At 32.7% G+C, this 26,999-nt stretch overlaps 1 protein-coding gene across 1 annotated transcript in view; it reads left to right on the plus strand.

Moving 5' to 3' along the window:
- Nucleotides 1-26,658, plus strand: part of LOC150089905 (uncharacterized) — a 268,835-nt gene extending 242,177 nt beyond the window's left edge. The window contains exons 6-7 of the mRNA XM_090390125.1: nucleotides 6,660-7,467; nucleotides 26,439-26,658. Coding sequence (XP_090246251.1) covers nucleotides 6,660-7,467; nucleotides 26,439-26,658 — 1,028 coding nt within the window. The remainder of the gene's footprint in view (nucleotides 1-6,659; nucleotides 7,468-26,438) is intronic.
- Nucleotides 26,659-26,999: the final 341 nt, after the last annotated feature.

Consider the following 26,999-nt stretch of genomic DNA (forward strand, 5'->3'; position numbering starts at 1 on the left):
AGCTTTTGGATTGATGTCCAACAAAAATTCCTGCTTTGATGTTGATACAGGCTATGGGAATTAGTACAGATATATTTAAACAATTTCTTTCTTTATTCAAGGTTTGGGAAAAATATCTCACTAAACCTAGATTTTTATGTAGAAGAGTTTAAAAAAAAACAAAAAAAACAGGTAAACTGCAACTATTATCAACCCACTGTAGGATGGAAGCCTCCTCAACAATTCATGCTGAGGAAAATAGACCATAATATGTCACATTAGTCAGTGCGGGTTGGCAGATCGACTGTATTTAGCAGTCAAGGGCTTGAACCCCAGTCTACTCGAAGAGTTACTGCACTTTGCGTGTATTACTGCACTCCCACTCCTGACCACTCGGCTATGGAGGCCTGTAGAGGAAGTAATTTGTTTTAAACTACTAATGGCTCATCTTTAATGTTCTTTCAACCTAGTTTTAGAGACTGTCTTGGTGAACACTTTTCCTTTGCAATGTTCAGTTCTTGCTCAACTATCCCCGCTCACACAGAAAGCAAGGCAGTTTTGAGTAACCAAGTTAGTTGAGTAGCAGACCACTAACTTAAATCTCCACACACTTAAGCCAGCCATATGATTCTTGTACTGAATTTTTTTAAAAGAAGCTTAACCTTTAAGTGTGATAAATTAAAGGAATGAATGCATGTTTGTCCTGTTATGAAGGAGAACTTTGAGGATTTCCTTTGAGTCAGTAAATAGCCTCTACGCTGTTGGTTGAAAGAAACTTCCAAAAATGTTCATAACTGCAGGAATGTTGATGCAACCTATCACTGAGCCATTCTTAATAAAAATGGGAACCAATTTTTTTTTTTTTTTTCGATCTTTTTAATGATGTATACCATGAAAAACTGTGTAGTGGTACTGGTAATTCAGCTTTGTGGGAGCCTTAACAGCTGAACTAATTAGTATTAGCAATGGCCACATGGTGCAAGGAAGCCTATGGCTTATGCTGCACCAGCCAAAAAAAAAATAAAATAAATAAAATAAAATAATAATAATAAGAAGAAAATAAATAAATAAAATAATAATAATTAATAAATAAGAGTAGAGGAAATGGACAACCTAAGTGTTTCCCTCCTCTCGTAGGTAATTATCCAGCTGACCTTTGAATTTTCCCAAACTGTCAGCCTCTACCAACCATGAAAGCAACTTATTCCAGTAATTTATAACTTGCTGGCTAAAACTTCCTGCAATCCAGTCTAAACATCCCCCCCCCCATCTGTAACTTGAAATTATGGCCCCTTGTTCTACAATCATTTATAACCGTGAAAATTTTGTCCTCATTCATTTTGCTTATTCCTCTAAGGTGCCTAGTTTCCAAGCTCTGCAACCCACATATTAGAATTCCTTTCCTCATATGGACACCCTTTTGTCGATCTCACCAGGCGAGTTACCCGTCTCTGGACCCTTTCAAGAAGCACAATGTTTTTCTTTAGGTGTGCAGTCTCCATACCTGAACACATTATTCCAAGTGTGGTCTAACAATAGCCTTATACAATGGGATTATGACGTCCTTATCTCTACTAGCAATTGCGATAAATCATCGATACGACACCATAGGCCTTCCTTGCAACCTGTCTACAATGTTCGAAGAACTTCATATCTGACCGTATCGTAACACCCAATTCCCTTTCCTCCATTACCGACTTTAGTTCAACTCCGCCAAGTGTATAAGTTATTTTGAGGTTACTGTTCCCCAGATGCAATACCTTACACTTTGCTGGATTAAAGCATAGCTGCCATTTTTCTGACCATCCCTGAAGTCTATCTAGATCATTCTGAAGAAGCTCTGCTTGGAAGCGATCATTAACTAGACTACCAATCTTGACATCATCTGCAAATTTATACATCATGCCCTCTATCTCTTCATCGATGTCATTTATGAAAATCAAAAACAACAGTGGTCCTAATACTGATCCTTGGAGAACCCCACTTCTTACATCAACTGAATCTGAGGAATAACCATTTATCACAACCCTCTGCCTCCTGCCCCGAAGCCATCCAGCTATCCATCTAAGGATTTTCCCTGTGATTCCAACCTGTTCCAGCTTATAAAGTAACTGCTCATTTGGGACTGAGTCAAATGCTTTGCTGAAATCCAAATAAACAATGTCAAAATTATTTCCAAAGTCCAACTCTTGAGTGACCCTGTCAAAATAGCTAACCAGATTAGTTAAACATGATTTTCCCTTTACAAAACCATGCTAAGTATCCTTCAGAATTCCATTTCTATCTAAATGATCCTGAATTCCAACTTTGATCATTGTCTCCATGATTTTCCCTACTACTGAAGTTAGACTAACCGGCTGGTAATTTCCCACTTCACTCTTAGAACCACCCTTATGTAATGGAGAGAGAATGGCACTTTTTCCAAATCAACAGAATCTCTTCTGAGTCCAGTGATGCTGTTATAATTAGCCTCAATGGTTCAATGTACTGATTTGATGCCTCCCTTAAGATCATAGGATATATGCCATCAACCCCAGGAGCCTTACTGGTTTGTAGGCTCAAGTTTTAACAACATCACTGGACTCAGAAGAGATTCTGTTGATTTTCCATGTTAATTTATGTTAGTGTATACAGAGAAATACAATTTCTCTGTATACACTAACATAAATGTTGGTGTGTACAGTGCTCTGCTTGTCCTTTGCAATATAACTTGCTGCATTAAGGGACAAAAGTAGCAATCGTTAATATGATTCTGAGGCTTCCTTCACACCACAGGAATGACAAACACCAAGACTTTCTTTATACCACATTTCCATACAATCATAGCACATTTTATGGGAACCCAATTTTTAACTTGGCCATCTAATTTAATTCCAAAATACGCAGTATATACATTTTTCACATGTAATATTATATCCTATCTTTGTTTCACTGCAGTATAGTTTCTCCAAATATAACAAAATATATTTGAATTTTCACACCAACCACAAGTTGCCATTGCCAAAGATACAGAATATGAAAATCACATTAGCTGTTGTTGTATTTGGGTTTTTTGGCACAAGGGCTTCTTGGGCCATATTGTGCCTGTTCATGATCACATTAGAAGCAGATACTATTTAGCATGACTGCACAGAAAACAACTAAACACATAAGTTTCAATAGCTACCTGAAATAGCACTAAAACACCAGAAACGCCATGAATTTTGGGTTAATGCAAATATGCATCTGTTCAAAAGTTATGTACTTCTTTAATAAAGGTATTTGTTTTGCCCTCCAGACACCCTGTATATTTACTTAGAATAATGAAATTCCAAGGCATCCTGTGCAAAGTGCCTCCAAATATGATAAGTAGCAAACTTAGTTTGCTCATAGCTTTGTACAGAAAAAGGCCTTGTCCTAGACATAATTGCCTGCTTGTGGGTTTATTTAGGGTGGAATCCCCCCCATTAGGCCTAAAACCCATGAAAGAAAGGAAATTGTAAAAAAAAAATAAAAAAATAACATTTTTTATTATTATTTTTATTTTAATTGGTTACAGATAGTGAAGCTTAATCAGTTATAAGTGCAGGAGGTTGTGATAATTTAAAAATGAGTGGTGATATATGTATACTGTTATTCTCTTTATACAATGGCTGGTGGCATTCATGTTCTTACACGTGAATGTGGCCAGCTATTGTATAAAATAACTGTTGTTCAGAATAGTTTTCTGGATCACAAATTAATAAAAATATGTTGCCTGAAAAAAACTATTCACTCTTCTTTCCAAAGTTATTTTGTATTTCCAGTGAATAAATAAACAGTGTTTTGATAATTTTATTGCATTTGTGTGAGGTGTGAAAAGTTTTCCATTAAGTTAGTCACACTGAAATTTGACTTGTAAAAGGGCACTGGCAGTTAATCAGTTGTGAGCATGAGCTTGAAAAGTGTTAAGTTATTCAGTTATATTTTAAATTATACGGTGATAACCATTTCACACACAGCTCCAAAGCTGTTGTGTGAAACTATAGTGCTATTCTTTTCTAAGTGAAAATTTCTATTCTTCATTATCTCATAAGTATGCTCCTCATATGCAATCTACCTCTACAGTACCTAGTAATAAAGATATTATTTTAAAATATTATTGTGAAAAAAACAATTTAAATGTTAGGATATATATTGTCACTCCCACTCCAAAACCATGAATCTGCAAAAGGATAGTTTTGAGAAAAATGCATTTCAAGATTTTGACTTTGGAAAAATCAAGTTTTTTAGTTTTTAACTAAATGTCATTCTATAGTATCTTCCAAAGATGCTGTTTTTAATCCATGTTGGTAATTTAAGATTGCCATTATGTAGGGACTTAAAAAGCACTTTCGCGGTTTTGGTGTTGTGAACTTTGAAATTTTGTCAGATTCATAAAGAATTGAAAAGGTGAAAAGAAAAATTTTTAACACAATTTTCATTGGTCAGAAATGAAAAATTTATTAATAATACGTGTTTAATTACAATAACATACAAGTTGGTATAAATTAATTTTCAATATCTTCATATTCACATTCTTCACTTAAATCTGGTGCTCGTAAATTATCCCCATTCCACTGATGCTTTTAAATTTAAATAGAATTTGTGATATTCCTTCAGTATTGTCAAATCTTGGCACATTTTCATTAAATCTTTAAGCTTTGCTCGAGATATATGAAGTTCCTCATTATAGGCTTTGAGAAAGTTAGATTGCTCATTGCTGGGTTTTCCTTTAGCTCTTTTTAGGTTTACTGTTATAAATTCATCTTTATAGTTTTTGTAAAACATTGCGACATGCCCATCCTGTCCTTTTTGGAATTCAAGGTAGCAGACTTTTCTCCAAGGAACAGTGCCTTTAAGTTGTTTGACAAGAAAAGTAAAATTGTAAAAAGTCGTCATATTGCATGATATTTTTGGTGTAGGTTTTAATCTTGCGCCTCTAATTATTCGGGCCCATCCCTCAGGTACACACTTGGCTTTTCTCTCAACTTTAGAGGGCATTGAGCCACACTCCATTTCTGAATGGCTTGCTTAAAAAATGCATGTCTAATAGTTTTTAAACTGGGGATAATCCATATTTAACAAGTACATGCACATCGTAGCCATAAGTGATGTGTCACTATTGTCATTAGAGGGTACATAATTTTTAACTTCTGAAAGTTCAAAGTCATTCAAGGGATTGCAATCTTTATCTTCTAAATCAGATTCCACTTGAAGTGAGGAACACATTGCAAGAATTTTTCACGTAACACATCCTTTTATTATACTATTATATCTATAAGAAATTATTCCCTGATTTGCAAACTTTCACTTTACTAACTTCTTTCCAGAAATGCATGGTGTTTATAAGTTGGGAAGTTTCTGCATATGGGTTTAAATACCATTTTAAATAATGAGCCGCTTCCTTATATAGTTCCTCAAAATTTTAAGAGCACACAAATTATTTCATTTGATTTTTAAAAAAATGACTTCTTGCATAATAGTCCTATCTATAGATGCTTAAATTTATTGGACATAAATAATCTGAATCCATTTCTACCATGTGGTAATTTTTTTACAATCAGTAAAATGACTATTAATAATCTTTGAAACTGATATTTTTATTACTATTTTAAAATTATTTTATATTATACCGTGATGTTTTGTATATCGTATGTATGTATGTAAAACACAAGCATTCTCTTGGCTTTTAACCTGCTTTGCATAAAACAAATAATTTTTTTTATTATTATTTTTTTTTTTTAAATACAAGGATTTATGAAACTAAGAAAATTTTTCAAAAATATATTTCTAAATGAGTATTATTAGCTTCACTAATTTTTTAATGCTTGTTGGGTCACAGATTTTTTTTATGCAGTGCTAGTCTTTCCACCTCACAGATTAACTTTTCTTTGTTATAAATTACTTTTACAACAGACAGAAGTAATTTAATTTCTTTGGAATTTCAAGGTCTCTTTGCTGAAAATGGCATGTATTAAAAAACTGTTGTTGACTACTCATTTGAGTTATGTCAGCTTGAATACATAAATTTATTTAAATAGTTTACTTATAAATAAAATTTGCAGTGGAATAAATGAAATTTTTTATAATTTGATAAAGAAAGTTTACCCTCTGTATACCAACTTTGTTTTTGGCAACACTGTATACCAAACAGCTGGGATGACTAGTGGTTTTATTATTATTTTTTTTTAATATGTATGGCAGAATATTGAAATTTTCTCTATAGGACCACTACATTGTTATAGGCCTTTATTATTCTTTTATTATTTACTAATTATTTAATAATCTGATTAGTTAATATTTATTTAAGTTTTCCATGAAAATAGGAAACAAAATGACAATGACTTAAATGTGTGATAGCATACATATAATAAAGTAATTGTAATGCACATGCAGTTTTGCTGTAGGCAAATGTAGGTACTAGGTGATGTTAGGCAGGTGTGTCTCTTTACAGGTCAACTCCAAATTCACTATATTTAACTTTTCTCTATTAATTTCCTCTCCTCTCCATTTCTATTCTTTGGAACAACATGAATTGATATCACAGAAAGCAAAGGTAAGCAAAGATAAATTATGTAGTTGCGTGCCATACTTAATCACTAAATTTATTTCAATAATTCTTAATGATTTAATGTTTAGTTGCTCTTAGAGTAACTTTCTAATTTTAAATTATTTTTCAGGTTTAATCGATGATACTTTATTTGGTCCAGGAGATACACAATGCCGTTATTGTGGTTGTGACTTTGCAGACATCCCATCTCTTCATGCTCATTTGGAAATGTTTCATGAAAATCCCTTACAGATGGCATCATCAAGACATCAGGATCCTTACTGCTGTACTTTATGTGGATGGACCTCTCCTACCCAGCAGCTAATGATGGAACATATGTGTATTCATAGTGGCCAGATGCTCCACTGTCGGGCAGGGGAATGTTACTATCACACACCTTTTGAGTCGGCACTAAAAGAGCATGTCTTACAAGCACATAATGAAGATGATGGTATAGTCCGTTGCCTCCACTGTGGTTTACCATGTAATTCACAGTATCTTTTTGTGTGCCATTATCAAGAGTTTCATCATTCTTTTGCTTGTTATGTGTGCCGAGAAGTGGAATATAAACATTTTGTGAATGTAAGCGGCTTTCAGAGTTTACCTCTAACTTCATTCTTTAACCCGGTGAGCAATTTGCAATCATCAGAAGTACCTGCTGATAAAAGAAATGCAGCTGGTAATGGTATTCATACTTCTGAAACACCTATTTTTAATTCTAGTACAAATGATACACCAGTGCTGAGAAGGTCACGGAAGCAGTTGCAACCTCGAAGAATTATACAGCCAACACTTAGTCAGGACCAAGCTGCAGGAGAAGTTACTGGTTTAGATTCTGTCTGTACATTACATTCAGAAAATAATCACAGGGTAAATGATTTTATTTCTAAGTATATGGAAAAAATGAAGCTATCTAGGATACATCTGCTTAGGTGTAGGTATTGTTATAAGAGACCATCTTGTTTTAGATATAAGATAAACTTATTAATGCATGTACAGTGGCGACATTCTGCTAAACTTTACTGCTGTGACAAGTGCAATAAAAGTTTTCACCATCAGTATCAGATATTCTTACACCAGAAAAGAGAACACAGGCAACTGCAGGGTTCCTAGCTGATAGGGAAATAGCTAAAAATTGTAGAATATTAATTATAGAATATTTCTTGTTTAATACAAGAGGTAATTTTTTTTTTTATTATTATTATTATTATTTCAAAGTTAATCCAGAATAATAATTGTTCTGAAACACAAAAAGTTTGTATTTAGATTTTGTACAGAATTTAAATTGTTTCACAATTTTTGTGCAAGAGCAGATTGTTAGGTTTTTTGTTTTAAAGGTTTGTTACATGTGAGGAATTTTTAAGGTAAAATGTTGGCCACATTGATGGTATTGTACGGTTTGTGATATACTTGTACCAAGGCTTTGCCTTGTGATTGTGATAACTTCCCTTCCCAGATATTGGAATGCTGTCACAGGTTATGTTACTCACTCTGGTAATTGTTAACTATTACACAATTGAAAAGAATCACTGCCATGCATAAGTGAACATATTTCACTGTGATTTAAACTTTGCTGAAGTAGATTATTATCTTTCAAAATAATTTTATATTTATTGTTCAGTATTGCCTACCCGGTGAATGTGACTAGTTTTTATGTCAAATAGTACAATTGTGCATGAAGTTATTTTTCAAAACTTAAAATTATTCTTTACACAAGTTAGATAATTGCATATTTACTCCTCTTCCTTCCATGCAGTACAGTAGACTTTCTTGATTTGTAGTCATTTTCTTCCATTTTCTTACATATCAAGATTTGTTCTGGTTTCAGATTGTACTATGTATATTTGCACCTTATTTTTTTTTTTCTTCTTCTGAAAGCAATTATCTTTTGAAGCATTGGCAAATATGGACATTAAGAAAAGGCTTTGTTAAATTTTCATAATTTTTCAAATTTATTAGAATTTTATAATACTATTTCAGAAGAGATAAATAGGCGAAAGCAATTTTTAATGTTATTTGTGAATTTGCCTGTTTCTATCACTTGTCTTTTTTTCTGGTATTAAATTTCTTCTGTGATTTCTGGGGGCCAAGTTTTTTTTTTTTTTTTTTTTTTTTTTTTCAGTGACAGTATAATAGGAATGATGTTTTAATGTGTACTGTTAAGGTTATAATTATAAGGTACATACATTTAGCACATACTGGATGACTTCTCATCTCATGAGAATTTAAAGGCTGATGATGTTCTTGATATGTTTATAAAATGTTTTAGAAGTTATGCTGCATGTCTAGTTGGCATCATATTAGCATTCATAGAAATCTAGTCTTTTCAACTCATAATATAGTATCCTCCAATATGAAATATATGCTGCTGATGAATATTTAGTATATCACGTATTGAAGTAATAAAGCTGCTGAAAGCGTGGATTGTGTTTTAAAATGTTAACTGAATGACCAGTGTATAATATAATTAGTCCAGGTATTCTTTTTCTCTATTGTTTGGGCTGTAATTTTACAAAACTTTTAATTTTAAAAGTTGTCTTCACCCTTGATTTTTCTTAACAGAATTTATTATTGAAGGGATATATATATATATATATATGCAGAGTATGAAAATTCATTATTAATATGCTCCAAATTTTTTAAACTTATGTTGATATACTTATTTTAAGAGATGCATGTGTTTCCCATTGACAATAACTTTGTTAGTGATAAGTATATATTTTTGGAAAATAGTGCACAGCATTTATTTTTGTCATTTTAAAATTCATTGAAAAAGATATCTTTATCTTTGGGAGGGGGGGAAACACACATACATGCACATTAAAAGGCATATCCCCCCTCAAAAAATTAAATTTCCCTACTTAATATTGAACGGTTAGACATATTAATTACCTTTATCTTTTATTTGGTACTATATTTCTGAAGATTTTTAACATAAATCAACATTTAGTTTTAAATAGCATGCCTTGCATTATATTTTTAATTGTGTAATTTGCATTGTTCATGTAAAGAGGAAATATGTTTTTGTTGAATCCTGTGTTGACAACTTTCCATCTGTTGACAACCACCCACCCACCCACCCACCCACTTATGTAATCACTAGTTACATTTCTGTCCACAGATGTAACTTCTGATGATTTGTTAGAGGTAATTACTAACACATTATTGATAATAATCTGTGGGATATCCATATAGTGAACATACTTTCTAGTATCTAAAACTAAAATGGTTTGGCATGTAATTTAGCTTTTAGTACAGGCTAAAATGTACAGAACCAGGCATCTCTTGAATTCACAATTAATATAAGTTGTGGCAGAATTTAAAGAGGAGAAATAAACATAAAATGTGGTAAAGTGTGTTTGTTTGTGAAGATTTTTAACATAAAGGTTTGTATTATCCTGACCACAAAAATAGTCCATACAGCTGAATTCTCCCCACCCCATCACTTTGATGTGCAATCACTGTCTCTCAGTTTAATTCTTTCATTCATTATCCATCAAATAATTACTACTTGAAATGAGATTAAATGGTCCCAAGCTAACTGCCCAGTAGCATTACATTATTTATTAGAAAACATTTATATCAAGACAAATATCACAAAAGAGGAAACAAGGGGAGTAATATGCAAAAATTGATTTCTTTCCTGGATTTATTCCAGTTATTAATTTCATGTTATCATTTGTTTTTTAATTTGTGTAGTGATTTCCATTTTCCTTTTGAGGATATTCAAAATACACTTAATTTTCTCTTCAAAAGGAATAAATTTCTTTCTGAATTCATTCTGTGCATTTTAATATTAAAATGAAATTTGATTTCACTTGAAGCATTGAAGTGTTGGACATTATCTGTATTTCAAATTATTTGGCTATGGTAGTTTTATTTCTGTTTATTGTCATTGTAACAGAAAAAACTTTTTCTTTAATGAAAATTACATCTAAAGAAATGTAATTTCTTTTGAATTTTAAAGGATTATGTGAGTAATAGTTTCCATGTATAATATTGTTTAAAATATTTTTAAATAATATTTTACAATATTAAATCTATGCACTCTACAGTTGGTTTTATTAGGCTTATGCATTATCAAAACTTTCTTAAATATAGTATAGTAGTGACATACTTGTTTCCTGTTTGATTTTTCCCCCTCTACCAAAGAGTTAATGGTGGCTCTTCCAGTGTTCTCAGAATAAATTACTTGGAAAAAAAAAAATAAATTCATGAGACTTCAATTAAGATTAAAGTGCATGTTAATTTTTAAAAATTTGAAATGGGTTCAGAGTCATTAATATACGTTTATTTTAGTATAATGGTGCTATTATTTTGAGTAAGCTTGTGATGTCGGAACATTGCCCTTAAAAATAGTTTACATTTTTCAAAAGTTTTAATATAGCTAATAGATGTATTGTGTTTTATGTTGTTTTGTCAATTTGATTTTTAAGAAGCCCTTTAAATTATTAATAACAACTTTATTCATTGCTAGTGTTTCTTTTCTTTACTTGTGACTTTTTCAAAGTTTACAATAATATTTGTAAATGTTTTCATCAAGATTATAAAATATTAAATTATACTTGGAATAATTGGTGATATTTATTCATTTTTGTTTATAAAGCATTTTCATAATTTTCAGAACTATTATTTTACTGTTATGTGGTAAACTTGATATTTCTTAAAATTGCAAGTACTGATTTACAGTGTAGTGTTGTTTAATATTATTTACAAATTAATAATTGTATATATGGTTGTTAAATTTTCTTCTTTGTTCATTATAATTGCTAGTTACATATTAAGTTACCCAAAATTCACGAGTCAGAATTTTAAATGTAGATTCATGTATTAACTTTTGAAACCCACTGTAAATTTTTACAGGAGGGTTTCAGAAATTCATATAGGAATATTATGTGATAAAAGGAATTTTGAATGAACTGTTTTTAAATATCTATATGAAGAACAATGAAAGTATATGACTATATCGGTGAATTAGAGTAATTTTAATGGATCTCCATAGAAAATTAGAGTATTTTAATGGTTTTAGTATATTATATTGGTTATTGTTTTCAAATGTAAAATGCATATGCATTTTAACTATAGAAAGGACCTTTTTATGTCGCATGCATGAATTTCTTCAAAATTATAAGATTTGGCACAAATTGTTGTTAGCTCTTTCTCTCAACTCATCGTACTTGACAGGTCTAAATATTAAGCACTTTTGATATCAGTCTGAAAGACTAATTTTAATATTTCATTCTTGCTATTAATATAAGTTAGTAAGAACTGGTTTCTTAATAACAGAAAAATTAGTACTTGGTATTCCTCATTGTAATGAAACTAGCTATTCAGATTAAATCGTATACGACTTCTTGATGTCAAATAAATAAATAAATGTATATATTTATTTATTTACTTATATGAAATTTCTCTGTCTTTATCAGTGTATAGTTTTAAATACTTTGCAGCTTACTTTTTGCACATTAATCTGTAAATAGTATCTTCAAAACATTGAAGGAGTAGAAATACAGTTCTGATAATGTATTATTCTAATAACTAGTTTTCTTTATATAAATATATTTTTCCCGAGTGGGTAATTAGTCAGTTGTTAGCTTGCTAATCAGAGACAGATGAATAAGCTCGGTGGTTAATGTTAGTTATTTGTGCATCCGATTTTTATTAATGATTATTGTAATAAACTGCTAGTTATTTGTTGAACTCGTTGAACATTGTCACTGTTTGATGCCGCTAATTACTAATTCCTAACATAAAAGGTATGGAACCAATGGTAGTAGCAGTGCCATATTAAACCTTTGGGAATTTTGTTAGTATACAAAGTTAATATTTATCTAGTATTTATTGAGGCTTGACGTCTAGAAATTATGTAACTGATTTATATCAGTAAAGCACCCAAAGAAATACAAAGCAAGGGTACAATACTTTTCAGCACTTAATACAGTACTTTTCACTATACTAGAATTTTGATCAAAGCTGATTAGAAGTACAAAAAAGCAGTACATCATTTGTGAACACATTATTGTAATGAGGGTGCTGTTTTATAAAATCCTTGTTACAATATAATTAAATATTCAAAATGAATCTGTTAAAATTTTTGGAAAGGTTCAGAGGTTCCAATGCCTGTAAGTCTAAGCAGTTTTGATAAATATGAGAAAGGGTAATCCTGTCTAGAAGGTCAGAAGTAAGAGTGAAACGTGGATAATGAAACAGTGCATTTAAACATATTTAGTAAGTTAACTGAGTCTAAACTGTAATGGGTTAATATAATGTTTTATCGATTAGCAGTTATACAAATATTTATTTAATAAATTTCTTGCACTTTATTTGGTAAAAGAGGGGCTTGTACAGTTTTAAGTTTGTTACATTCCCATACCCGGTGCAGTTTTTCTCTCTCCCCCCACTCCTTCAGTTTGTTATTAAAGGCCAAAACCATTGTGTTTATCTGTGTCTGAAATATTTTTGGCATTTAAATTGGGGTGGGGGGTGGGACATTATATTGAGACATGTTTAGATGAACTTGAGATGAGGAGTCATCCCACTTTTTATTTTTGATTGAACTGTTTGAATATGATATACATATATAATTACACTTAAGTACCAATTTATGTTCTTTCAGAGTTTCAATTTTTGTATAGTTATTCCTGTTAAGTTGTAAAGCTGAAATATGTACAAGTTATAGTCAGTGATCACTGTATGAACTTGTATTTATTGAGTCAGATATGAAAGTTGCTTATTTCACTGATCAAAACACATTCTGTAAGAAAAAAGAAAAGATAAAAACACTAACATGAATAAAATATATAATATAATATAATAGTTGTGCCTTTATGCTGCCTTTTATAATCACTAATTTGAACTAACAGTGGTAAATTTTTCAAGTTTTTTTTTGGAAGTGATCACCAGATAAAAAATATAATTTATGGTAATTTCCACATTGACATAATTTTAATTAATAATTAATTAAACATAATAATTTAGCACATGTTTTTGTTATTGCCACATTTTTTTAAGGGAATAGTTGTATTTAATGAAGAACACTCCCATTGTATTGTATTGCAAAATTTATATACTTAAAAAACTGATTGCTTTAGAACTGTTGTTTGTAATTATTATAAAATATTTTAAGTTACTTTACAGTTTATAATATCTCTTAATGATATAAGTGCTCAGTTTATTAAATCTCTAACTCAGTGGAAGTTTTTTGCAAGTGATTTAAAATTATTTATTTGGAAAAATGCATATATTGCATGATAAACAATACATAAATCTTTATTGCCAAGTATACACATACAAACAGCAGAGTATATATATATATATATATACACAAAGATAAAGTACCCTTCACAGCCAGAAAAATGGCCAGCGAATTTACATAGTGAAGAAATAACTGGCAAGGAAGAAGCTGACATCAACATATCCAGTATCCTTCCTCTCTGGTGTTAATAGGGTTAGTAAATAGTAAGTTAATATACAGTTAGTTAATTAGGAAAATTGAAACAATATTTTCTTCAATACACTCTAAACAGGAATTCATTTAGTTCATTTATAGAGCTGGATCAATTAGCACAAAAAAAAACACATCTGTTGTCTAAGATTTTTTGGTGATACTTCCTGTTGGTAACAAATTTACAAAGTCCACAGTCCACACTAGTGACTGTGCAATTTTCAGCATTTTCCCAGGGAAAAATCTTTTATCCATGTGCAACCTGTTTCTGTTGGTGGTTAAGGAAGGAGTCGCCTGAAGAGTATCAAGTAGATCTTCCAGTGAGCAGTATCCCATAGATCAGTAGCTTCAATACATCCTATTAGCATATTTACAGTCACAATGAGTCTTCTAGTGGAAGAATTTAATATAAATAGTTGTGCCTTAATCCTTTTGCAGTCCAGCATAGCATTATTATCACTGTTTTCCCATACAGTCCATTTCTATCAATCAAACAAATGCCTAGTTGAAATGTGATGTTCAAAACTTATTTATTTTCGGGTATAAATGAGCTAATATATAAACTGCATGAAAAACAGTTTAAAAGCTCTAATCTAATATTTCTTCTTGGAAGAAAATATACACAAAACCTTCCATCCAGATAACTGACAATGTTTTTTTTTTTTTTCTTTATAGCCACCCCTACTTTGAATTCCTTGTTTGTCCTTTGTGAGTGAGGAGAGATGCAACCTCCAAAATATCAGCAAAAATCTTTTTGCTAAATTCATTCTTGAAAAATTTAATTCTGTCTGTTTATTCTTCTGACTGATATTTCTTTATATGAATTTTTTTTTGTTTAGTCCCATGTTGATAATAACTCCGGAAATCTCTTTTAGTTCACCTAAACCCAATCACACCATATGGAATAGTTGGAACTATCTTATTTGTAAGTTCCCCCCCCCCCTCTCTCTCTCTCTCTCTCTCTCTCTCTCTCTCTCTCCAGTTACTCTAGAAAGGGTTAACAATTTCTCAGTTTTGTCACTGAAAAAGCCCTTTACTAGATCTTGATGGTGTGTCTAAATACATCACTCTAACACAAGGTTATAAGTTACTTTGTGACTTCTACACTGAAAAAAAATGCTATAAACACCTACTTAGTTTTCAGATTGTTTATATTTGTATAAATGGATGATACAGTGGGAAAACAGATTTTATAACCAAGAAATGCTAAAAATTGCACTTTTCTGTCATCATTGAACTTGAGGACAGGGGTAACAAAAAAAAAAAAAAAAAAATGCTGCCTGCCATTAAGGTTTATATATTAGCTCATTTATACCTGAAAATAAATAGTTAACTATTGAATATAAACATTGATTTAGTATTTCAGATTGTTTATATATAGAAGTATAAATAAATGGCAATACACCAGGAAAACAAATTTCATAACCAGCAATTTATGTGAAATGTAAATAGATGGTAAAACAGTAATTCGCTAATACAGCTGGGAAACATTGGTTGGAAGTGGAATTTTATAGTATCGCTTCCACCTTGACATTGAATCACAGAGAGTTAACTATAATCACAATAATGAGCAATAGAACTATTTACAGCTTTGATGTAATAAAATGTGACTAAGAACAAAAATTAACAGGCCCAATGTTCTTGATTAGACTTAATGGAATGTAATAGTCAGTAGTAGAATTTAAAAAAAAATGATTTTAGTGTCATCAAGCAAATGAATGAATTTTTGGGAACAAAAATACCAACCATGTAAATGTCAATTAAAAGAGAACATTATTGAAGACAAGGATTTGCACAAGGAATGTGCTGTGGAAAAAGAATTAAAAGAGCAAGAAAATCCAATAAAATTAGGACTAAATTATAAATAAAGCAACAAGACTGAAGATTATGTTGTAAATTAAGAGGAATTAAATGAAACCAATTTTTTGGTGTGTTGTAATCTTGCAATGGAAATCATTTTATTGAAAGGAAACATTTGATTTGAATACATTCTACTAGGTCTAAAAGGTATTATGGGAAGGAAATGAAATAATGGCATAATAGTCAATAACAGTCCTTTAAAAAAGATCAAAATAGCAGCCTCACTATTTGAAAGCTTAGTTAGTGTGTCTAATAAGACAAAAAGATTAAAAGCTTTGAGAACAATAATTGCATATTTAGCATTGGCATTAGTAGAGGCATATGATGCAAGAAAGCAAGCTTATTCAGCATCAGCCAAAAAAAAAAAAAAAACACCACTCCCATTTCACCCCTCCGTTCGCTCGAAATACCTGTCGAGTTGAGCCTTAAATTTGTTTAGGCTATCAACTTCAACAACAAGTGATGGAAGTAGGTTCCACCAACCAACCAACCACCCGCTGGCCAAAGGCAAATTTCTGCACATCTATTCGACATCCATCCTTCCTCAATTTGAATTTATGCCTTCTGAGCAAGATGAAGAATCCCATTGGCATTGAGCATGCTCAAACCATTCAAAGCCTTATACACCTCTATCAGATCACCTCGCCGGTGCCTAGTCTCCAGACTCTGTAATTTGCAAAACTTAAGCCTTTCTTCGTAAGAGCAACCCTTTGTTCCATTTACTAATCTTGTTGCCCTTCTCTGTACCCGTTCCAGCAGCTCTACATCCTTCTTGAAATGAGGCCTCCAGACCTGTATACAGTACTCAAGATGTGGCCTAACCATTGCCTTATACAAGGGAATAATCACCTCCTTATCCCTGCTAGAAAAATTCCTGTATATCATTGACAAGACACCATGAGCTACTCTTGCAGCTCGTCTGCACTGCTCAGAGAACTTCATATCTGCCTGCACAATTACCCCCAGGTCCTTTTCATTCTCCACCACTGTCAGTGTAGTACCGCAGAGTTGATACATTGCTCTGGGGTTACTGTTACCCATATGTAGTACTTTACATTTGTCAATGTTAAACTTCATTTGCCACCTCTCAGCCCATCTGTTCAACCTTTCCAGATCCTGTTGCAGCAGCATAGCGTCAGTGGTGTCCTTAACAACCCTGCCAACCTTTGTATCATCTGCAAACTTGGACCATCCATCCAAGACTTCATCCATCAGCTCATATTTATATGAGCTGATGGATGAAGATTGTATTACGTGGTAACACCAAGATTACCAAATTCATCAACGACATAGCAACTTAATAATTAAGTATTAAAGGTTTAAGCTGATTTCTGGGGGGGGGATTTACATAGCTTGTTCAAAAAACAAATAATTGACTTGTATTTGTTTTCATTGAGCTAATATGAGATGAACTTAAGACAAGACTATAAAATATGAGCATTGGAGATTGAATTGATAGCCTAGCCTTCTAAACTTTAAGGTCATAAGCAAAAATTGGGCACATGATGTTGAAAGTTAGGAGCATTGTTGCAAGGTCAATGAAGTATATATTGAGCAATAGAGGGGCTAATGGCGCCTCTGCAAGAGGAAAAAAGTAAATGATGATAACATTTGCTTACCTGTTATTTTACTACTGATTTATATAGCCAAGTAAAAGGTAGTAACATTCCATAAGACAATAACTCAGAATAAGCATTTTAGGATGAACAGTCAAAAGCTTTGGTTATGTCTAAAAATAGAGAATTGATCTGAAGACCTGTATCCAGATTAATTAAAATTGAAATTAATGGATAAAGGGATGGTATATATGCACCCAAATTCTTGAAGTTTGCAGTTTGTGATAATCTGGCTAACATTAATAAATGAGATGAATCTGTAATTTTAGGATCTGATTTATCTCCATTTTGAAAATAGGAACTAAGTACAGTTGAAGCTCTTTATGGCAAACCCCCACCTCTCTGGGAATTATAAAAATGGTCATTATGTTGATAGTTCATAAAATCAGCAAAAGAAGAAAGAAAAGTGTGAACATTTAATGTAATTCTACTAATACAATATAGTATAATCTAATTCAGAATATGTACTATGGTATTAAACAAACAAATGAAGATTGTACATTGTGGTAAGATTAATTGTAAATTATGTATTTACAGTAATTATTGTTTACAGTAATACTTATGTATAATATCTATGTATATGTATACATACATATGTATCAAGGCCTAACCATATACAGGGGAATTAGTTTCAGACTTTAAAATAATATCAAAATGTGGTTTCAGTGGCAGAGCATGTTTTAATATAGAATTATGAAGGGACATTATAGCGGTTAATTCATTTTTGCATTTAGGCTGCACTTGGAAAAAACAATGTACAAGTTCTAATCCTTGAGGAGTCTTCAACAAAACTTCTAGTAGCTTCTCCATTCTACAACAAAACTTCTAGTAGCTTCTCCATTACTAATTTCAGGTTCTGTTACTTCTGCAATGAGTTCCTCTTCATTCATGCATATCCCAAAATAGTGTCTGTATCCACTTTGCCTGCAGCCTTCAAAACGTATTTACTACCTCTTAGTTTAGGTGGTGATGCGCATCCTCAAAATTTATTCATTGTTATTGGACTGTTATTTTTAATTAATAGAGGAGGAAGCTTCATTTGTTGCATTATTCGAGGCGAAAAACCTAGCATGCCTGAAGCAGTTCGTAACAATCACTTTTTCATCATCAACCTCATTCCATTATGAAACACAAATACATTACCTGAAGCATATTGATTTTGCATTGAGTTTTGGTTTTGAGACAAAGAACAATTTTGTTTAATGGCATTCTTTGATAGTTTTCTTCGAAGCACTGGATTACACCTCAATCAAATAGTTGAACTGATGTCACGTTAAGTGGCAGGTTTGCATAAAGGCACTGAGGGGTGAAATTTTATCCACAAACAACAATTTTTTCTATTCTCCCCTTGCATCTTGCAATTTAAGTGTCTGATCCACTCTTTGCAGATTTTTGATGACATCCAAGGCATCCATTGGTTTGCTCAATACATATTTGTCACCGTCTTCAAACCTTTAAAACATCGGGGCTTCTGAGTTTCCCTATTCTAGATGTGCTTGTCACTAGGAAATGGTAATCTGTTGTTTTGCTTTTTTTTTTTTTTTTTTGCCACTACATTTCTCACCTCTAAATGTAAGCATTTTATCCAGCAGCAACTTAAAAAAAAAAAAAATTCAAGTATCATCAGCATTCAAGACATTTGTATGTTTTTTCTGGTTGTATGTCAAAACACATTTGAATGATTCTCCTTCATAGCTTCGGGGTCACTGGCTACAATTTTTTGAAAGATAGCCTGTGATGAACCTTAAATTTCTGGAACCATCCATTCAGTGCACAAATGATTCAGCTTTACTCTTTAAAAAATTCCATCTGGGAAAATTTTTTTGCAGGCATCATCATTAGCTACTCCAAGAATAATTTTTCAGGATCCAGATACTTCACATTTAATGCTCTGATGATCCTACCTGTGTAGCTGAAACTTCTAATCTTTTAGAACAGTGTCCGTTTAGAAATGCCGAACTGTAGCGATATTAGTCTTAGAACACACCCTATTATCTATAGCTCGTAAAATCTTAATTTTGTCTGTGATTGGCATATTGATCAGCATATATGTCGGTAAACACACAGTCTATACATACTGTATAATGAAATGAACGTCTACCTGAAGTTAATTTCCTTACTTCAAGAATGTAGGAAATTGCCGAGTGATTTCTCATGGTCTGCCTGCAAGCTGTTCATTAGCTTCAATAAATTAGTTGTCTTCCATTTTAAAATGTGAACAATGTAACAAGATAGTGGTAGAAATTTTGGGGGCATTATAAAAATAAAGTTCAAGGTCATATAACAAATGTAAAATAATAACATTATGTTCATGGGAAATTGGCTGGGGTAGGTCATTATAACATACTAGAATTAAAAAGAGGGTGGCTATAAAGAGCTTCAACTGTATAGACTTTTGAAAACAGCAAGATAAACACTAGAAGAAATGGAGAAATTGAACCAATTATTAAGAATTGGCACTAATATATTCAAGCATTTTTTAAACAGTACGATTGGTGGTCCATCAGGACTTGCAGTGATATTGTTGGGGTTATATATAATGAAAACCACAAACCCAAAAGGTATTAGAACCTATAGTACTTAGTACCATGTGTGGGTTTAAGGTTCAGAAGATTCTTGTCATTAGACTTGAATTTCTGTAGATTGTAATTTTCTGGAAATATGAAGGGTATTCCCCCTCTCCCTAGAAAACAGAAGATGTTGAGAGATAAATGAAGAAGAAGAAGAAACGTTGGTGGATGTTGACTGGTTGTGGCATGTGTTTGGACTGGTTTGAAAGAGAGGATAGAATTATAGAAGTTAATTCAGAAGAACAGCAGCACCCATGGAAGTATCTACAGGAAAGTCATGCAACAGGAACAGAATGCCTATGAGACAGGTGTGGAGAGACTTTGTAAGAGATTGTAAGGGTCATTAATTGACCTGACACTCCTGTTTTGAATGGAGTCAGAAAGGTTATGGAGCGGGACACTGCCCTAAATGTGTGAGAAATATTTAATGTTCGGGTGGATTTGAGATTTATACAGAGTAACTGTTTTGAAGAAAAGTAATGCCAAGAACGAAAGAGAAAACCTGGTTTTTAACGTGCAGAAGAAGCAATATTTGTGATATGTCTTTTATCTTAGAAATATCAGTTGAAATATTAGTCTACGGACTTGTACAGTCCTGAATGCTGTTAATCGAAAATAGTGGTCAGGAACAGTTACAAATCAGCGGGAAGCCAAGAAAATATGTGAAAAAAGTCATTTTGTCATTTTTTTTTGGTGGACAGACAACTTGAGTGGTCGAGACCTACTAATTTTCATAAAATCAGACAAATGCTAATAATTTATTGTAATTTTTCCTTGTAGAGGATTTGCTGGTGGCGGATTTTTTTGAAAAGGGTAATATAGGCTATTTTTGGAAATTTTAAAGGAATATTAGATTTTAGGAATATTATATATTTTATTTTAAGGCAGGAGAATGCTCTTACCTGGGGTATTCTTCAGAAAAGGCTGCATCCGGGCGAGGTGCAATTCAGAAGGTGTTGAAATTGCAATTATATGGTAGGGGAACGAAGGAAAAAAGCCAGCTTTTGTCCTAAATCCTTGCATGGGGAGAATTGTAGGCATAAAGGGAGATGAGTCCTGAAGCCTGATGGGGGTTTTTCATTAATACCATCTTCAAAGGAGGGTGAATATGTGTAGAGGCCGTCTTTTATAGCCCGGTCACGTTCCATTGCTGTATTTCAAAAGGGTGGAGGGGAAAAGTTTCCAGCATGACTGTATTACACTTATAGTTTGGGAATTTGGAAGTTGTAGATGTATATTTTGGCTGGCGGAGGGGGGGGGGATAGAAATAAATAAAGGTAGGAAAGGAAAGAAAGGAGGTTTCACTCAGAAATCCAGGTGCGTGACTACCCATTAGTAGAGGTCCTGGATTGGATGGGGGGGGGGATGTTATGTTCTGTTGTTAAAGTTGAACTTATAGGATATTTGTTTTAGGGCCCATTCTTCAGAGATTATACAGCAATTATACAACGTGCCTGGGCTATACGGCCTCGACATGTATTCACCATCTTTTGAAGATTAACATTTTGAAGATTCAGGACATCATCTCCCTTTATGCCTCCAGTTGCTCTCCATGCAAGGATTTAGGACAAAAGCTGGCTTTTTCCTTCATTCCCCTACCATATAATTGCAATTTCAACACCTGAATTGCACCTCGCCCGGATGCAGCCTTTCCTGAAGGTAAGAGCATTCTCCTGCCTTAAAATAAAATATATAATCCTAAAATCTAATATTCCTTTAAAATTTCCAAAAGTAGCCTATATTATTACCCCTTTCAAAAAATCCACAAAGTTTATTTTAAATCCATAATGAGATCGCAGAGCCTCTACAAGAAAAAAATTACAATAAATGATTAGAATTTGTCTGATTTTATGAAAATTTGCAGGTCTCGACCACTCAAGTTGTCTGTCTAATAAAGTTTTGAGACTTTAGGAGCTCCACATATCTTTTTTGGTAGAAGGAAAGTAAGAAGAGGTTTTCAAAGAGAGGTGTATATGTTTGGTGAAATGCTTGACCAAACCCAAGAAAAGTTTGACATTGAAATCATGTAAAGCTAAGGTTCCAAACTTTTTGTATACCTTGATCTCCCTTAATTTTTCATAAATTTCACACCCTGTTCCTTTCCTTCCCTTCCCGAAGTTCCAGAACAAGTGCAAGTAAACATATTTTTACCTAGAATTTAGTTATGAATATACATACTTTTATAAACGAATATATTCTTTAATAAATTTAACCACAAAGAAATAAAATACAAATAATAGAAATAAATTTTTAAAAAATGCTTCGTGCCTTAATAGAGTGGTTTGTCCATATTTTGTTAAAAAAAAGTGCTTCATGAAAAGAAGTCCCCATCCCCTCCCCAGGAGGAGCATGTTCCATACTTTGGAACCTCTGATGAATGCATATTCAGTGGATCTGAGATGAACTGAGAGTTCATTAATTTAATTTTTTCTAACCTCATGTGAGATCCAAGAAAGCCACATATTATGTTTGGGGGTGATTCTTAATAAAACAATTGTGAAAGAGATTCTTGGAATGGACCATAAATTATGAGCCTATTAAAATTCTTGTAATGGATCATAGTTATGAGCCATATCATAAAAATAATCAATGTAGCAATCAAATATGTTCTACCTTAAATAGAATCGGAGAAAAATCAGTTAAGAGATGTCCATCCTACCGATTTGAAACAGTATGATGATCTCTAAAACTAGTTTGTATTATCAAAAGGTAAATCCAGTACAATTGGAATATGGTTGGAATACAATTACAGTGGTAAATTTGAGTAAAAACTAAATCATAGTGAGAATGATTCTTAGGGGGAGAAATGGAGAAATCTTGAGTTAAATTATTGCTGAGCCAGATGTTACCAAATAGAATAGTTAATGTAGGTTCACATACAGAATGAAAAGAATTAGTGGAAATATTTAAATCAATAATAATAATGGGGAAGATTTTTGTTCTGCTTGGTCAATATAAGTTCATCAATAACATCATTACCAATGATGGAGACAGGTGGAGCAACATTATGAAAATTGATGCCTAATGAAACTAGCAAAGTTAAACCTAAGATTAAGAAGTGCTTGTAGGAAAGAACTGACTTTTTTTATAAAGAAACACTACAGTTTCTCCACCCATACAATTACAATCAGCGTAGTAGATGATGTAAGGATGGAGACAAGTTAGACTCCACAGTGTAGCAACGTTTATGTGATTGAATAATAGCAAAACGTCATTCAAAAAAATGAGTAAAAAGGACTAAAATCCTTAACTAAAATTTGCATAATAAATAAATAAGATGATTTAGAGACATAAATAGAAACACTTGAGAGCTAGGCTTTATAATGGTAGCATTCTGTTGCACACAGTAAACAAAGGCCTCGAGAGTTCATTATGTGTGAAAGAAATGTGGTTAGTCATGTATATAGATTAAATGACAACTAAGTACACTTGTTATACCACATGAATTGTATTTTAAAATGTATTTATTGAAGTGTTACCAAATCAATCTACATTTAATTTTTTGGATTGCCAACCTAGTCAAGATGAAGGTAGTCTAAGAGAAACATTTTTTCCTTTTCTCTCCCTTCATAATATAATGTAACTGTCCTAGGCTTTCACTAATTTGTAATTAACAATTTTAGTCGAATTACCACCTTATTTTTTCATTATTTGCTATTACAGGTGACCCCCGCTTAACGCTGATCATTCATTCCGGAAAAACAGAGCGCTAAGTGAATCCGCGCTAAGCGAGCGCCGCTTTCCCATAAGGTAACATATGTTTTTGTGAGCTGCGGTCGGTGCCGTAGGATATTTCCTAATCAATAATAAACGGTAATGAAAAGATGCACAAATGTCGGTCAAAATATTTAATATTCAAATATTTGCACATATAAAATATTCTGCATTACATACGTATAATTATGTGGTAACTACTTGCGTCTCAAAAGTAAACAAAATTCCAATTAAAATAATGAATTTAATTGATTTAATTTAATGGATGAATTTAATCATGAAAAATGTGTGGATTTTGAGTTGAACTTTGGCCCTCTTCCAAATAAACTAAAAGGGGTATTAATTTTAAATGGCCCGCAGCGTTACCACCCAACAATAAAGTCAACCGATCCTTCGGCGCTTTGAAACTTGCCATGTTTTTTGTTCTTTCAATATGAAACTTCTTTTAGGCATTCGTTTCCACAAAAGTCCTGCTTCATCTATGTTAAAAACTTGTTGAGAAGTATAACACATAATACCCCTCTTCGATAATTTTAACAAGTTCTTTTTTGAAAGTTTCGGCTCCTTAATCTGCACTAGCGGCTTCTCCCTGGATTTTAAATCTATTCTACCAGTTTTAAATGGTTCCACATTTTTTTTTAGGCGAGTTTTCTTCAGATCATCGTATTGGCTAATCTCTTTTTCTCTCTCTCTTTTTTTAATATTTAACTTAACTGAATTCTGCATTGGAATATTATCTTCAAAAAAATTAGTCTTTCCATTTCAATCCTAATAGCCGGTCTAGTCCTAGTTGCTTGCAGTGGAACAGCTATCTTTCCCGCTGCTAAAATTAATTATTTATTTTTTCATAATTGTTCTTACAGTTAAATTTGCGAGTCCTAAATTATGGCACACATCCGCTTGTCGTTGACTGGAATCGATTCGCTTCAAAACGTCTAATTTAATTTTAAAATTCAGTCTTTTTCTTACATTTATAGTCTTCGTACTGCGCCCAGACGTTGCTTTTTCATTCCTATGGGTCATTATTAGCTCTTCGAAAATGTAACTGCGTTGGTTGAATTAATTATGATACAATGTTCAAGTAAACTGTTCGTTATGCACGATGTCTAATACTGTACTGAGTGATGACTAACTAGACTTCGGATAAACGCATATAACGCAAATATTACAAGCAATATATTTGATCATTTTTTAGAATGTTGATCTCGGAACTACGTAACAAGCGACTGTACTTAAATTAGCGTGAGAGAAAATTTCACTGAGCGTGGGAAAATTGATCAAGTCGGCATGGGAAACGTTTTAATGCTGTTTTGCTATTCATTTTCAAGCTATCGACTTCATCAAATGAAACGATTTCGTTAAATATGTCAAAAATGTAATCTGTAAAAGAGCGTTATAGTGATCTGTGACAGCGTTATAGTCAGATACAGGTTATAATATAAGAACAGCGTTATAGCGAATCAGCGTAAAGCGAACCGCGTTATAATGGGGGCCTGCTGTATAATAAAATCTTATTTGAAAGTACTTGCACTACTATATAGAATTTTATGTAATTTTGTTTATGCTCCCACTATGAGGACTGAAGACAGGGTTTGGTAGAAACTTGATATGTTGACAGTATCAAGATTGAAGTGAAAATACTTCATTAAGTACATTCACATGATATAGTAATGGATTAGTTGTCATTTAATCTGTATGTTTGAGAGTTCTTGAGACTTAAACAGCAATGTTCAAATGAGCTCTACTCCTAGATGCTACTAACACTAAAAAATTGAAGCATAAGATCGAAATTTGAAAGAAGTTTAAGATCACTAACAGTGGTTTTGTTGTTATTCAGTTGTTAATGAATGTATTAACAAAAAGGGTTATTGGATCAGGAATACCTGTTGCATCAGTTTCTCAAATACACCAATACCACCTTAATTGAGTCACTAAAAGATTCACAGAACAAAATTTTCATAAAATTAAGCTGGTATTTAATATAAAAAAAAAGGTAAAGTGCAGCCATTATCAACCCACTGCAGGATGGATGCCTCCCCAACAATTCATGCTGAGGGAAATGGACCATAATCTGCCACGCTGGTCCAGTGCAGGTTGGCAGATCGACTGTATTCAGCAGTCAGGGGTTTAAACCCCGGTCTACTCAGAGCGTGTGCTACTGCACTCCCGCTCATGACCACTCTGCTATATAACTGTATATTTAAAAATAAAATTACATAACGGTGATTAAAAAAAAAAGAATTAAACTACAGTAGAACACGGATAAGAAGTTTTCCCCTGTACTAGGTTTGGTTTCTTAATTCCCAATTTCAACTCTACATATTGTAAAGTGCAGCCATTATCAACCCACTGCAGGATGGATGCCTCCCCAACAATTCGTGCTGAGGGAAATGGACCATAATCTGCCACACTGGTCCAGTGCGTATTTTCGTGTGTAAGAAGTTTCTCATATAAAAAGCTTTCCCACATAAAAAGTACATGATAAAGAATACACTGTGTATTATTATAATGATAATGACGTTTTCCCATTTAATGTTTTTTAAATATACAAATTCCTTATTTTTATATCAAAAATAAAACAATATAAACATTTTGGCAATTGAACAAGTTAGTGCATAGCATCATTTTAGTTTGTAGTAAACTATCAAAGTAAGTGAAATGGCATCATTTTTTACATCTCATATTGTGAATGCCTTCACAACAAGTTGCCCTGATATTGAACTACCTGAAATAAGCAACGTTTCGCCACCAGAGAAGAATAATGTTACTTATCCTCAGTGGATACCACCACCACCCAGGGGTGGTATCTGTCAAGAACTACCTGAAATAAGCAACATTTCCCCACCAGAGAAGAATAATGTTACTTATCCTCGGTGGATACCACCACCACCACCCAGGGGTGGTATCTGTCAAGAATTCTGGTAAAGTGTTTTGCCTATTTGAGAATCCACTGTTGAAGTTAGTTCAATATCATGGCAACTCATTGTGAAGGCATTCACAATATGAGATATAACAAAAACAATGCCATTTCACCTACTTCGGTGATTTACTATGAACTAAAATGATACTACGCACTAACTTGTTCGATTAGTGAATTTTCCATAGTCAGAGGCTTTCAGTATTAAAACCTTTTTAGTATAAACATTTTGATATAATGGAAGTGACATATTGCAATTGTTTTCATCAATATCCATAATTGGACACATCAACCACGTTGAGCATTAAGTTCTGATGGCTGTGAACAGTTCCGAATTGGCCCCGGGTGC

The sequence above is a fragment of the Mastigoproctus giganteus genome, chromosome 2 (genome assembly GCF_048544385.1).
Source record: "Mastigoproctus giganteus isolate SK-2022 chromosome 2, ASM4854438v1, whole genome shotgun sequence".
Taxonomy (NCBI): domain Eukaryota; kingdom Metazoa; phylum Arthropoda; class Arachnida; order Uropygi; family Thelyphonidae; genus Mastigoproctus; species Mastigoproctus giganteus.